We start from the raw sequence: 12,943 nt of genomic DNA, 5'->3' as shown, positions 1-12,943 counted from the left end.
ATCAGATTATCAAGGAGATTTAGAACTAGAAGATAATCCAGGTTGCATATTGACAGACAAAAAAAGGAAAATGTCTGAAATGGAATCATAAAACAGAATTATGGTGTAGGGAATAGGGGAATAAAAGAATAAAGGGAAATTAGTAAAATACCAGGCATGAAGGATAATGTGCTGTCAAGATATCCAACCTCAGGAGACTCTAAGCTACCCTCAAATTTAGTGATATCTGATGTTCCTCTATCATGTCTCTTCTGTTCTTTGTTTTCCTAGAAGTTTTGTTTGCATTAGAAGTACCTCTTATTTCATTCATGGGAGTTTTACAATTCTAAAGCAAAACTAGTCTAGATCACTCTCTTTTTAAGAATTCAAGACAGATTTCCATGTGAGGAAAACCCTTGATACATATAGCTTCAGTGTTTCAGACAAAACATTCTATGATCTTATACATATTCTATGGAGTTTTTAATCTAAGCCTTGCTATGACTCCATGTCTCAGAACAATAGAGAAGGCTTGGCTCCATGCCAGGCCTACAATGTCTCCATTATATCTTGAATGTAGACAGAATGTTAAATACCCTGAAATGATATATTTCATCTTTCTTTTCAGTCAAACAGCAGAAGATTGCCATGTGACCCACAAATCCTTTATGTCTCACTTATTGGTTATCAAAAGCACCTCACACACTTGCAAATTAACAAAATCAGAAATGAAAAGGGGGACATCATCAGGTCATACATTGAAAACTTGTACTACACAAAATTTGAAAATTTAAAGGAAGTGAACAATTTTATGAATAGATATCACTAACTAAAATTAAATCAAGAACAGATAAGCAATTTAAATAGACTTATAACCCCTAAGGAAATAGAAGCTGTCATCAAAAGTCTCCCTACTAAAAAAAGCAAAGGAACAGATGGCCCCAGTGCAGAATTCTACCAGAAATCAAAAGAACAGCTTATACCAAATCTCCTCAAAGTATTCCAAGTAATAGAAGCAGAAGGATCATTGCTAAACTCTTTTTACGAGGCTTCAATTACCTTGATATCCAAACCACGCGAAGATACAACTAAGAAAGAGAACTTCACACAAATATCCCTCATGAACACTGATGCAAAAATACTCAATAAAATACTGGCAAATCAGATCCAAAACACATCAGAAAAATCATTCAACAAGATCAATTAGGCTTCATCCCAGGGATGCAGGGATGGTTCACCATACAAAAATCCATCAATGTAACCCACTATATAAACAAGCTGAGGAACTAAAATCACATGATCATCTCACTAAATGCTGAGAAAGCCTTTGACAAAATCCAACACTTCTTCATGATAAAGGTCTTGGAGAGATCTGGGATAACAAGAACTTACTTCAAGATAATAAAAGCTATATACAACAAACCAACAGCCAACATCAAATTAAATGGAGAGAAAGTTAACGTGATTACTCTAAATTCAGCAACAAGACTAGGTTGTCCCCTCTCTCCATACCTTTCCAGTACTGTACTTGAATTTCTAGCTAGAGCAATACTACTACAAAAGGAAATCAAGGGGATACAAATTGGAAAGGAAGAGGTCAAACTTTAACTATTTGCAGATGATATGCAGTTTACATAATTGATCCAAAAAACTCTACCAGGGAACTCCTACAGCCAATCAATACCTTCAGCAAAGTGGCAGGATACACAATCAACTCAAAAAAATCAGTAGCCCTACTACATAGAGATGATAAAAGGGTTGAGAAAGAAATCAGAGAAACATCACCCTATACAATTTCCAAAAACAACATAAAATACCTTAGGGTAATGCTAACCAAACATGTGGAAGACCTTTATTGCAAGAAATTGAATCTTTAAAGAAAGAAATTGAAGAAGACATCAGAAAATAGAAAGGTCTCCCATGCTCTTGGATAGGTAGGACCAACTCAGTAAAAATGGCAATCTTGCCAAAAGCAATCTACAGATTCAATGTAATTCCCATCAAAATCCCAGTACAATACTTCACAGACCTTGAAAGAAAAATAATCAGGTCTATATGGAAAAACAAACTACCCAGGATAACCAAAACAACCCTGTTCAGCAAAGCAATATCCAGAGGCACCACCATCCATGATTACAAGCTCTTTTATGGAGCTATAGTCCTGAAAACAGCTTGGTATTGGTACAAAAATAGACAGGTAGACCAATGGAATCAAATTGAACACCCCAATATTAACCAATACACATAATAACACCTAATCTTTGATGAAGAAGCTAAAATTATACAATGCAAAAAAGAAAGCATCTTCAACAACAGTTCTGGCATAACTGGATGTTGACATGTAGAAGACTGCAAATAGATCCATGTCTATTGCCATGCACAAAACTTAAGTCTAAATGGATCAAATACCTCAACATAAATTCAGGCACAATGAACCTCTTAGAAGAAAAAGTGAGAGGTACCCTTGAATGAATTGGTACAGGAGACAGCTTCTTGAACATAACATCAGTAGCACAGACACTGAGATCAACAGTTAGCAAATGGGATCACCTGAAACTGAGAAGCGTCCATAAGTCAAAGAACACAATCAACAAGACAAAAAGGCAGCCCACAGAATGGGAAAAGATATTCACTAACCCCACATCTGACAATAGGCTGATCTCCAAAATTTGCAAAAAAAAAATCAAGAAGCAAGACTCCAAAACACCAAAGGATCCAATTAAAATGTGGGGTACAGAACTGAGTAGAGAATTCTCAATAGAGGAGTCGAAAATGGCTGCGTAGCACTTAAGAAAGTGCTCAATATCCTTAGCTATTAGGGAAATGCAAATGAAAACAACTCTGACATACCAACTTACTCCTGTCAGAATGGTTTGGGTGAGTGGCAGCCTAGAATCCCACCATCAGAAAGTCTAGGAAACAGGAAGTGGCCTAAGAGAGATATGCATGGTTCCCCAGGGAAGAGAAAGGGGACAGGATCTCTTGAGAGGATTGCCAGCAAGAAGGGAGGAGAGAGGGACCTGGAAGAAAGACAGCGGGACATAATGAGAGGAGAGAAGGACATGGGGAACAGGAAGTTTGAGTCAGGGGAAGAATGGAGGACAGCAGGATGAGAGATAGCATATTAGAGGGAGTCTTTATAGGTTTTAGGAGAGATCTGGCACTAGTGAGTTTTCCAGAGATCTACAAGGATGACACCAACTGCAATCTAAGCAATAATGGAAAGGCAAACTTAAATGCCCTTCCTTAATATTGAGATTGATGACTACCTTATATGCAAACCTAGAACCTTCATCCAGTGACTGATGGAAGCAGAGGCAGACACACACAGCTAAATACTGTGTGGCAGAGTGGCAGGAATGAGCAAAGGGGTCAAGACCAGGCTGGTGAAAACTGCAGAGACAGCTGACATGAACAAGAAGGAGCTCTTGGACCCCAAAATGATGGCTGAGAGGCCAGCATGAGAGTGATCCAGACCCCCTGATTGTGCGTGTCACGTAGGAGGCCTTGGCAATCTATGGGTCCTCAGGTAGTAGATCAGTATTTATCCCTGGCATAGGAATGGACTTTGGGAGCCCATTCCATAGGGAGGGATGCTCTCTTAGCCTAGACACATGAGGAATGGCCTAGGCCCTGCCTTGGATTAAATGACAGACTCTGGAGATGCTGCACCTGCTGCGCAGCCTGTATCTGATAATGTGGTGAGGGTGTCGGGGTTGATGACACAGAGACGGGTGGGTTGCGTTAAGAAATCTTTATGCTCCCCAAGTAGGCTTAAGAGAACTTCCCAAGAAAATGCTTCCCTTCAGAAAAACTTCTGCCATACATACAAGCACACATCTCCCACACATCTCTCTTTCTCCTCCTGGCTGATGGTTAAATCCCTGACATCAGAATCCGGAACAGCAGGGGGGACAGGAAGAAGTGGCTAGCCATCTGCAAGATCAAAGTCAGGGTGTTTCAGTGAGCCAGCCCTTATCAAGCCTTTATCAGGAACAAATTCTAAAGGGTAATTAGTAGCATTGGCAATAGAGTGTAAATGTTCAGGGGTATACGAGATGTTACACTCTAATGTTTCCCTGCAATTTCCCACCCAGCTTAGCTTCTCTAGCTCCATTATTTTTCCTTTTATCATTTATACTACTGTGTTATATCCTCCCTCCCTTAAAAGCAATCATTGATAATAACTACTTATTAACTTCTGGACTTCTCTAGGTATTCCAAATGTAATACACAAATATGAAGATTCAATTCTAAATATTATCAATTAAATGTAGGAAATTTGTTTTTCTGAGTTTGGATAACTCAGAATAACTTTTTCTAGTTCAAGATATTTACCTGCTAATTTCATTTTTCTTAACAACTGAACAATATTCTGTAGAACAAATATACCACACTTTCCTTCTTCATTCTTAGTTTATGGACATCTAGGATGAGTCCATTTCATGGCTAGAGTAAATACATCAGCAATGAACGTACAGGCATTTCTAGGGTAGGATATAGGTCCTTTTAATTACTACTCAGGGATACTATAGCTGGATCATATGGAATATATATTTTCAGGTTTTTGATAAATCTCCATCCTCTGCATTGATTCTCAATGAGGTAAGTCAAATACAGAAAGAAACACATATGTAGACACTCGCTTTGAATTGTTATGTGTGTGTTTAAATTAGAGTATCTATAAATGTCAGAAAGCTAATAAGTTTCTATGGGAGATAATTAAAGGGAAGTAGGATATAATATAAATACTAAGAAGGTGAAGGAAATAATAGGACAGGAAAATTGAAATAGATTGGTGAGTAGGAGAAGATAGAACAGGCAGTGTGGAGAGGGGTAACTAAAACTAAAGACTTTTAACGTGTCTTCTGGAAACCTTTAACTGTAGGAACTCATTAAAATATACACAGGGGATACCTATGAAGAAGAATGGAAAAATAATAGATCTGGAAAACTTAGAGGAATGCTATGCTATGGACACAAGACAGATAGTGTGTACGTGAATTCAGAGAAACAGTCATTATATACACAATTTCTGCATAAGATCAAGGAAGCATAGAGGATGTACAGACTTTGAAATGCCAGCCTTTGCTGAAGAGTTATTGGCAAGTGATGTTTGTTGGGGAAGGAGAGTCATATTTCTTTAGGTCTGTGGCAATATGTAATTCCTCATACACCAGTGAATGACACCACACTTCTGCATTTATGGTAACAGTAATATTGGACTTAGTGACTAAATATACACACCTAAATTATGAAAGAATGTGGTAAAGAAACATTATATATATGAGTGAAACTTTCAAAACACAAAACATTTTTTTAAAAACAATGTGAATTACCATATTATGTTGAGGTGATGATAAATGAAGAAACTAAAGTCGACCAAAGGATAGTCATGAAAGAATTACATGTGTGAACAAAATCTTTGCCCAGTTTTTCATGGCTTTACTGATTTGAATTGCAGATTTTTAAATTTTTAAATATTTTCTATTTGATTATATATGGCCATTTCAATGCAAGTGCATAAATGTATTTTGGAAATATTTTGTCCCATTCTACAATATAATTCATTTTTTTCTCTAATCCTTATCATGATAGCTCACTTTGTTACCATAGAGAATGTTTTTTGACTTATTCATGATCTGGGACTCTAAAAACACAGTAGTTTACCTAAGTTTGTGAAATTTAAGACTACCAAACAGAAGACCATATATTTGCCTATTTAGTACTAACTTAATGCATTCGATGTGATTATCTTCAATTGCATCCATTTTCTTGAAAATGATATCTCATCTTTCTTATTAGCAATGTGAGAAAATTCCACTAAATATGTAAACCACATAATGGTTTATATTTATTTCATGTATTCACGTTCATATATGGGAGTAGGAGGCACTAACCCTAGTGAGCAACAAAATTAGTTATGCAATAAATTAGAGGACTTTGATTTGTCCTCTAATCCTTTATGTGCATATTGAAAAAACATAGGAATAGAAATCTGGAAAAACATGAAAGGAAATAAACATCCTAGGAACTGTAGACCTTCCATTGCTTGTAATGTAACTTTAGCCAGTATAGGATGATAGGAAAATACTGACTAGTATGAAAAAGATGTCAAATTGGGTATTATCAAGTGAAGCCTTTAGAGACACAGTGAGCAGAGCATATAGCAGTGGTTGAGATGATGCTAAGACAACTAGAAGTCAGAGGAGCAGTCTGAAGACAATTGGAAAGAAATCAGGAACCATCCTATACTTGTATCGTAAGATATTTTTGGTTTTTCAAAAATCATCACAATGCTAGAGAAATGTAGTTCTCTCCCACATGTGTTGTAATTTCAGTATCCTTTCATTATGAATCCCAAGAATTCCATGTTTTGGAATAGGCTGAATATAGAGAGATATAAAAAATGTTTCCACTAGATTCTAATAACTTTAAATATATTGATAGTCCCTAATGATTAAATTAGCTGTGAAATATAAATGCCATCCTAGGGCCTTCATTCAGTAACTGATGGAAGCAGAAGCAGAGATCCACAGTCAAGCACTGAACCAGATTCCTGGTTTCAGAGAGGGAAGAGTGACAAACAAAGGGGTCAATACCATGCTGGGGAAACCCACAAAAACAGCTAACCTGAGCAAGTCGAACGCATAGACCACAGTCTGAGAGCTGGGGAACCAACATAGAACCAAACCAATCCTCCTGAATGTGGGTGTCAACTAGGAGCACTTGAAAGTCTATGGGACCTCTGGCAGTGGAACTAGGACATAACCCTAGTGCAAGAACAGACTTTAGGTGTTCCTTTCCTATGGAGGGATACTCTCCTAACCTAGATACACAGTAGAGGGCCTAGGCCCTCCCCCAAATGACTTGACAGATTTTGATGATCCGTCAAGGAAGACCTCATCCTTCCTGGGGAGTGTATAAGAGATGGATGAGAGGCATGAGAGGATGGGAGGGAGAGGAAACTGGGATTGATATGTAAAATATGAATGCTTCTAATTTAAATAAATTTTATTTTAAAAAAGAAATATATTAGCTACATGCCTAACTTGTGTTATTTGTGAAATATTTCATGGGAACATTTAATGGAATGAATAGAGTTATTTAAAAATTAAATGAAGCAGAGCAATTGTGACAATTGACTTCTCAGACATTCTCGTATATGGAGTCTGTTTTTATTTTAAAAGATGATAACAATCATACCAGCATGCAATCAAAAGAGGAAAAGTAAAAGGAAGTTTTACATCAACATATCACCCAGCCACATGTCAGAAAGAGATGTAATGGAAAGGGGTTAGCAGGTTTTTTGTTTTAATATTTTACACTTCACAATCTTGAGAGAAGTTTCAACCTTTTGAGCATTTTGGCCTGTGCAGTGGATCAGATTAGAAAATGCATAATGGCGAACATCTTCAGTTTTGGACTTCAAGGATGCCAGTCCAAACCAGGCAGGGTAGTTCTCATTTCCATCAATTCTACTTTGAATCTGATCATCAAAAGCAGAGTTAACAATCAGTTATATCTTAGTATTTAGGGATGCATAACTTTTTATAATCAGGAATGAATACTTGAGGAGTAAGGATTGCTTAACTCAGCTAAACCTATGGATATTCATGAGAGTTGAATCAAGGTACCAAAACTGTGACAAATCAATGTATGCATTTTCTGCATGATTAAGTATTGCAGAAGTTGTGGAATGGACTGAATTACCCTTTTTTTTCTAAATAGGATCTTATATTGAAATGTTATCATTTTTTTACCATTGACATTATCATTCCTTCATATAATGTATACAACCCAAACCTGAGATTCAGTGACCCATGCTCTTAGCCATTTAAGATGCACATATTCAAGGGATAACCATGCTAAGATATCTGCCCATGTGCCCATGTGAATGACTTTTGGACTACAAAGGTTCATGTCCCAATATAAATGATAAGCAGATGTTTTCCTCTGAGGTACTTAGGAAGTGAAATTATGAGTGACACACCCTTCAGATAGTTAGAATTACCAGTCTCCCCTTCAATAGTGTGTTTGTGTGATACATTTCAATGTCTATGGTTCTCTTTTGTAAAGAGACATTTTTTCTTTTTTTATTTTATTTTATTTTATTTTTTTATTTTCCAGTTTAAATTTAGATAAGAAACGAGGTTGCTTCACAAGTCAGTTCCAGGTCCCTCTCCCATTCCCTCCCCTCCTCCCGTGCCCTCTCCCCAACCCCCCCTGTTATCCCCTCATTCTCCCAGGGAGGGTGAGGCCCTCCATGGGGGTGTCCATAGTCAAAACTCAATTCTCCTTGCCCTGGTCACTTCATCTATTAAGAAAAGTAAAAGGACTGCTCACCTGGCTAAGAATACTCCTGATCCCCTGCAGGAGTCCAGTGTTCTTTTGTTCAATCTCTTTGGCTTTTGAGAGGATAGTAGCAGGCACATCTCCCAAGGAAGGCATTTCTTTCACTAGGTGGTAGAGAGGGTCTTTCCAGGAGGCCAATGAACTTTCCACTAATTTCAATAGGACGATTGGCTAAGTAACCATATTTGAACAATCATATTAAAACAAGTGAAAAACAACAGTGTTATACACAGATAGTTTTTGTTCAAGTATGGGGTTGTGTAACAATAATGTTCAAATTAAATTATCATGAGATCATTTATGTCAGGAAATCAGAGCATGATATGATAAGGATTAGGAGTTAATGGATACTTGCACTATATGTAGCCTTGTCAGCATGAAGTGGGAATGGTTACAAACTGTGAAACATTTATAATGTTAACTGTACTCTTTTAGCTGACATGGGTAAATGCAGAAGAATCATTTAGGAATCAACACTTGGGATCAGAAACATAAGTAAAACCAGAGGTACCAAGAAGACTTGGTGAACGAGATAGCAATGTATAGAGCTGTCAACACAGGGTCCATTATCAACACATTAATACAAATACATTAGTGTCACATAAATCTACATTACTTCACCTAACAATGAGTGTCAATTATATTTTAAATTTTTCTATGTAATATATAGATCCTTAAGGTTTGGCACTGACTGAGGGTCCTTTCTATAAATGATTTATAGTTCATTTAAATGTTACTTGACAGATATTCCTTACACTTTATGAATCACATAGTAAAATTTCCTTTTGTTGCTCATTCCCTGTCCATTTCTTGCAGATATGACTATCATACTCAATATATTGACTCTAATAACTTATAGTATGGCAAAGCCAGTGTATGGATTTGGAGAAAGAAATGCCATGGGTAGAGACTCACATGGGTCTTCAGGGCTTTACTCTTGCGCTTTGGAAGACTGAGAGAAGTATGGCAATTTTTGAAGTTCTTGTTGATGAGCTGATGGCTCTGCCCATACTGATTATTCTGGAAATTATAAAATCTATATTTACTTGATGACTGGAAATTGTGTAAATGAATCAACACACTAATGTACTTTATAGATGCTTAATTTTAAAAATAAAATATTACAAGTGAAATTAATATACAAGGAAATTAACCATTTAATTACATTTTACATTTAATCGGTAGTCTTGTTTTCTATTTATAGTACTTTCAAATTTCCCAAACTCCCTCCTATTTACTATTCTTAGATTTCTTATTCAACAAAAACTGGCAATTTTTAAAAATAAATCATTTGTAGCAAATACCATGGCAAACAACTTTACTTGGAAATACCTTGGTTGTCATCTATACAAGTATCCCTCATTTAGTTCATTAGGAATACAAAAAGCTATTGCAGTGACTATGTCCAAACAAGTATTAAACCCTATGGATAATTTACTGGGAACTATTAAGTCAAGAGCCAATTAAAATGGGAAATTAATTGATTTTGTATACTAATCAATATTTAATTATTTTTTATGCATTTTGTTTTTCTAAACCTCTTTGTGTAAATTGTCTACTATTTAAAACTACTATTAATGACATATTTGGTAGCTTGAATGGATTTTTAGGATGATTCTCAATGTTGTAGGTGACCCCTCAGGAAATGTAAATGGCAGAAACAATAATATGTCAAGTAAATGTTAGGAATCTTTTAAAGGCTATATATTCCTAAAATTTCTTGATATGTTACTGTTTCTACCATTTACATATTCTATTGGGTCACTTAGAACATTCATATTGAGCCAGCTTCTTACAAGTCCATCATTGTACAGATGATTGTCATTTCCTCAACACGATTACAAGTACCACAAAGCCCTAAAGATACCTTCAACATGAATACCTGACATATTATCCTGCATCAGACCCCGTGTTATTAAATCACGTATCTGTAATAGTTTAAAATTGTTAATTATATTTGTGAATAAGAAGTCGAATATTAATTTCCTTTTTCCCCCTCACATAGTCTCTGTGCTGTTAACATTGTTTAATGTTTACAAGTCACTAGTCTCCTTTATAAGATAATGCAGAATCCAAAGTTGGATAATTCATAAAAAGACTAGTCCATCAGATACACTGAAAGAGAATCAAACCTTTACTCAGCATGCCCATGTATATTCTTGTCATGATAATAAATTAAAATAAAGGTCTAGAAGTGGAGAAAAATAAATTGTATTTTGACAAGTATCTGACATCCCCCGAGACTGCCCTATTTTGGTTCATGATGCTTTACACTGTAGATTATACTATAACCTAAACAATCTAATAGAAGAGAGTTTGGTAGGAAGTCATGAATCAGCGGGCAGTACTTACAAATTCAGTGAACATTTCAAATGCTTGTTTACTTATGTCCTGAGACAAACTGACTGCTAGATTAAGCATTTCTTCCAGAGAAGCAAAGCAGCGCCCATTTCGTATTGTACAGCTGGGCAATGAGGACACATCTTCCCACAGGAGCAGGTTGGACATCAGCAGTAGAAGCAGTGTCCCTGTTAAAGGAGAATAATGACTCTGAGATCTAGTAATATGAGTTTATCTTCAGTGATATTATCAATTTAAATCTTTGCTAACAGTGTCCTTCTTTGTACAAATTGTTAGATTTAATTTGTGAGAATGATGAACATTTTCCAATGAGAGTATTCAATTCGAGGATTACACTTTCGCATATTCATATGTTGTAAAAGGAGTGTCTTTTGACACAGCACCTGAGGCTTTGTGTTGTAGCAGGTTGTTAACATTCTACACAGCTACACATTGATAATGCAGGCATTAAGAAGTTGATTTTATGTCGTTTATTTACTTTGTGTAAAAGTCAAGAAGTGTTTTGTAATGAGATGGATTGGTGTCATGATCAACTCATTTTTTAAAAAAAGAGCAAAAAGAACAATAACATATTGATGATTTATAGTCTCAACATTATGAGTCAACATCAATGTACAAAAATAGAAAGTTTATACATCTCCAGAGACACCAGTCTGATAAAACTACCAATCCCCAGAAGCTTGATAAATGCAATTGGAAATGTACTTCAGAAATTTAGAAAGTTAAGAAGATTTCTATATGGAAAACACATAAACCAAGCATTAAAAATAACTAAAACTGTCAAAAAACTCTTTCAAAATAAAATTAAGAGTTATTTTGGTAATTCCTAGTATAGAAGTAAACTGTTCAAAATCATAAAAGTTTTTAAATCTATTCTATACATGAGAGATATTTATGTGTAAGATAAATATAAACATATATGAATAGCTTTAATTTATCATCTGAAAGATTTTTACAATCTAAGAGGAGTAAAAGGAAAATAATGATTTTTGGCTTATAACTTCATAAATTTCAAAAGTTTGCTTTTATCAAAGTTTTGGTTATTAACAATTCATTTTACTTGGAAGTACTATCAAGAAAGTAAAGGTAAGTATTAGCAACGTGTCCTTTGTACTAAAGAGTACTTTGCTTGACTGAAATTATCAAAAGTATATAGAGTCGCATCTGTTAGCTTTGTACAGTATATCGACAAACCTGAAAATATGATTAAGTTCATTCAAGTTAAGAAAGACCCAGAAGCAAGAACATGTTATACTATTCCTTCTGTAGTTGTAATAAATTGTATCCAGTCTTGTTGTTTTACTCTGACTGGAAATATCAATGTTTACATGTTTTGCTCTATGATGTGAATCATCCCATGTTCTGGAACTCTCTTCAACACTCATGGTTCAACAGACTCATTGCTGTTCTTTGCCACTAGACACAGGTGCTATTCTTCTTTTCTACTTAGGTCAACTAAGGCAGTGCACAAATGATTCTAGCCATTGCTGGATGTCTCCAGGAAAGACTTGTCTGTCAGAACCTATATGCAACAGTTCACTGTGCAATTGTTTTCTATAGAAATAATTAGAAAACATTTCTCACCTCCTCCTGACTTTACTTCCCTAGGTAAGGTATGGACAAATTTCCATTCACTGCATATATGAGAACAATAACACACACACACACACACACACACACACACACGCATGCACGCACGCACATACACCAATCACAAAAAGTCCAACAACAACAAATATGTATGAACCAGTTTAATTAAAAAATAATTCAGTGTTTAACGTCAACTGGGGGAATTCTGGAGAAGAGTTACTATAGGACCATAGTTGAATTAAGGATAGCTCTACCTCTAAAGTGTCCCATTAAAGCTTGAGAACCATAAGACCATAAAGTAAAAATAGCACCAAAAATTTAAAAAAAGGAACAGTTCAATCCAGCTCTGTCAAACAATGCAATGAGTATGGTTTTCATTTGAATGATCATTAATGAAGTTACTTACTGATACCTGGATAAGTTAGAGATAGCTGCATCTTGAAGGAGTCTCCCAACAGCACGGCTACTGACTCAAGAAATCTTCACTACAGCAGTCTACCTTCAGTTAATTTTCTCTCCTATATAGTGTTTCACACTATGCCCAAGGCTATGTATTGCCAGGGGCAGGAGGAAGTAATATGCAAGTCCAAGTAGAGGATACCTGGACTCTCCCCCTCAGGGGCTGCTTACAGTCTAATTGCCATGCTGATTAACAGTG

At 35.8% G+C, this 12,943-nt stretch overlaps 1 protein-coding gene across 1 annotated transcript; it reads right to left on the bottom strand.

The window, feature by feature from the left end:
* Window positions 1-7,276: 7,276 nt before the first annotated feature.
* Window positions 7,277-12,722, bottom strand: LOC121143736 (prolactin-2A1-like). Its single transcript, XM_040756203.1, has 5 exons — window positions 12,692-12,722; window positions 10,687-10,862; window positions 9,250-9,354; window positions 8,326-8,505; window positions 7,277-7,468 (listed from the first exon to the last, which is right to left on the bottom strand). Exons 1-5 carry the CDS (start codon window positions 12,720-12,722, stop codon window positions 7,277-7,279), a joined length of 684 nt encoding a protein of 227 aa, XP_040612137.1.
* Window positions 12,723-12,943: the final 221 nt, after the last annotated feature.

The sequence above is a fragment of the Mesocricetus auratus genome, unplaced genomic scaffold (genome assembly GCF_017639785.1).
Source record: "Mesocricetus auratus isolate SY011 unplaced genomic scaffold, BCM_Maur_2.0 Super-Scaffold_100013, whole genome shotgun sequence".
Taxonomy (NCBI): domain Eukaryota; kingdom Metazoa; phylum Chordata; class Mammalia; order Rodentia; family Cricetidae; genus Mesocricetus; species Mesocricetus auratus.
Note: the sequence above shows the minus strand (reverse complement) of the source record. Positions and strands in the feature narration are given on the sequence as shown.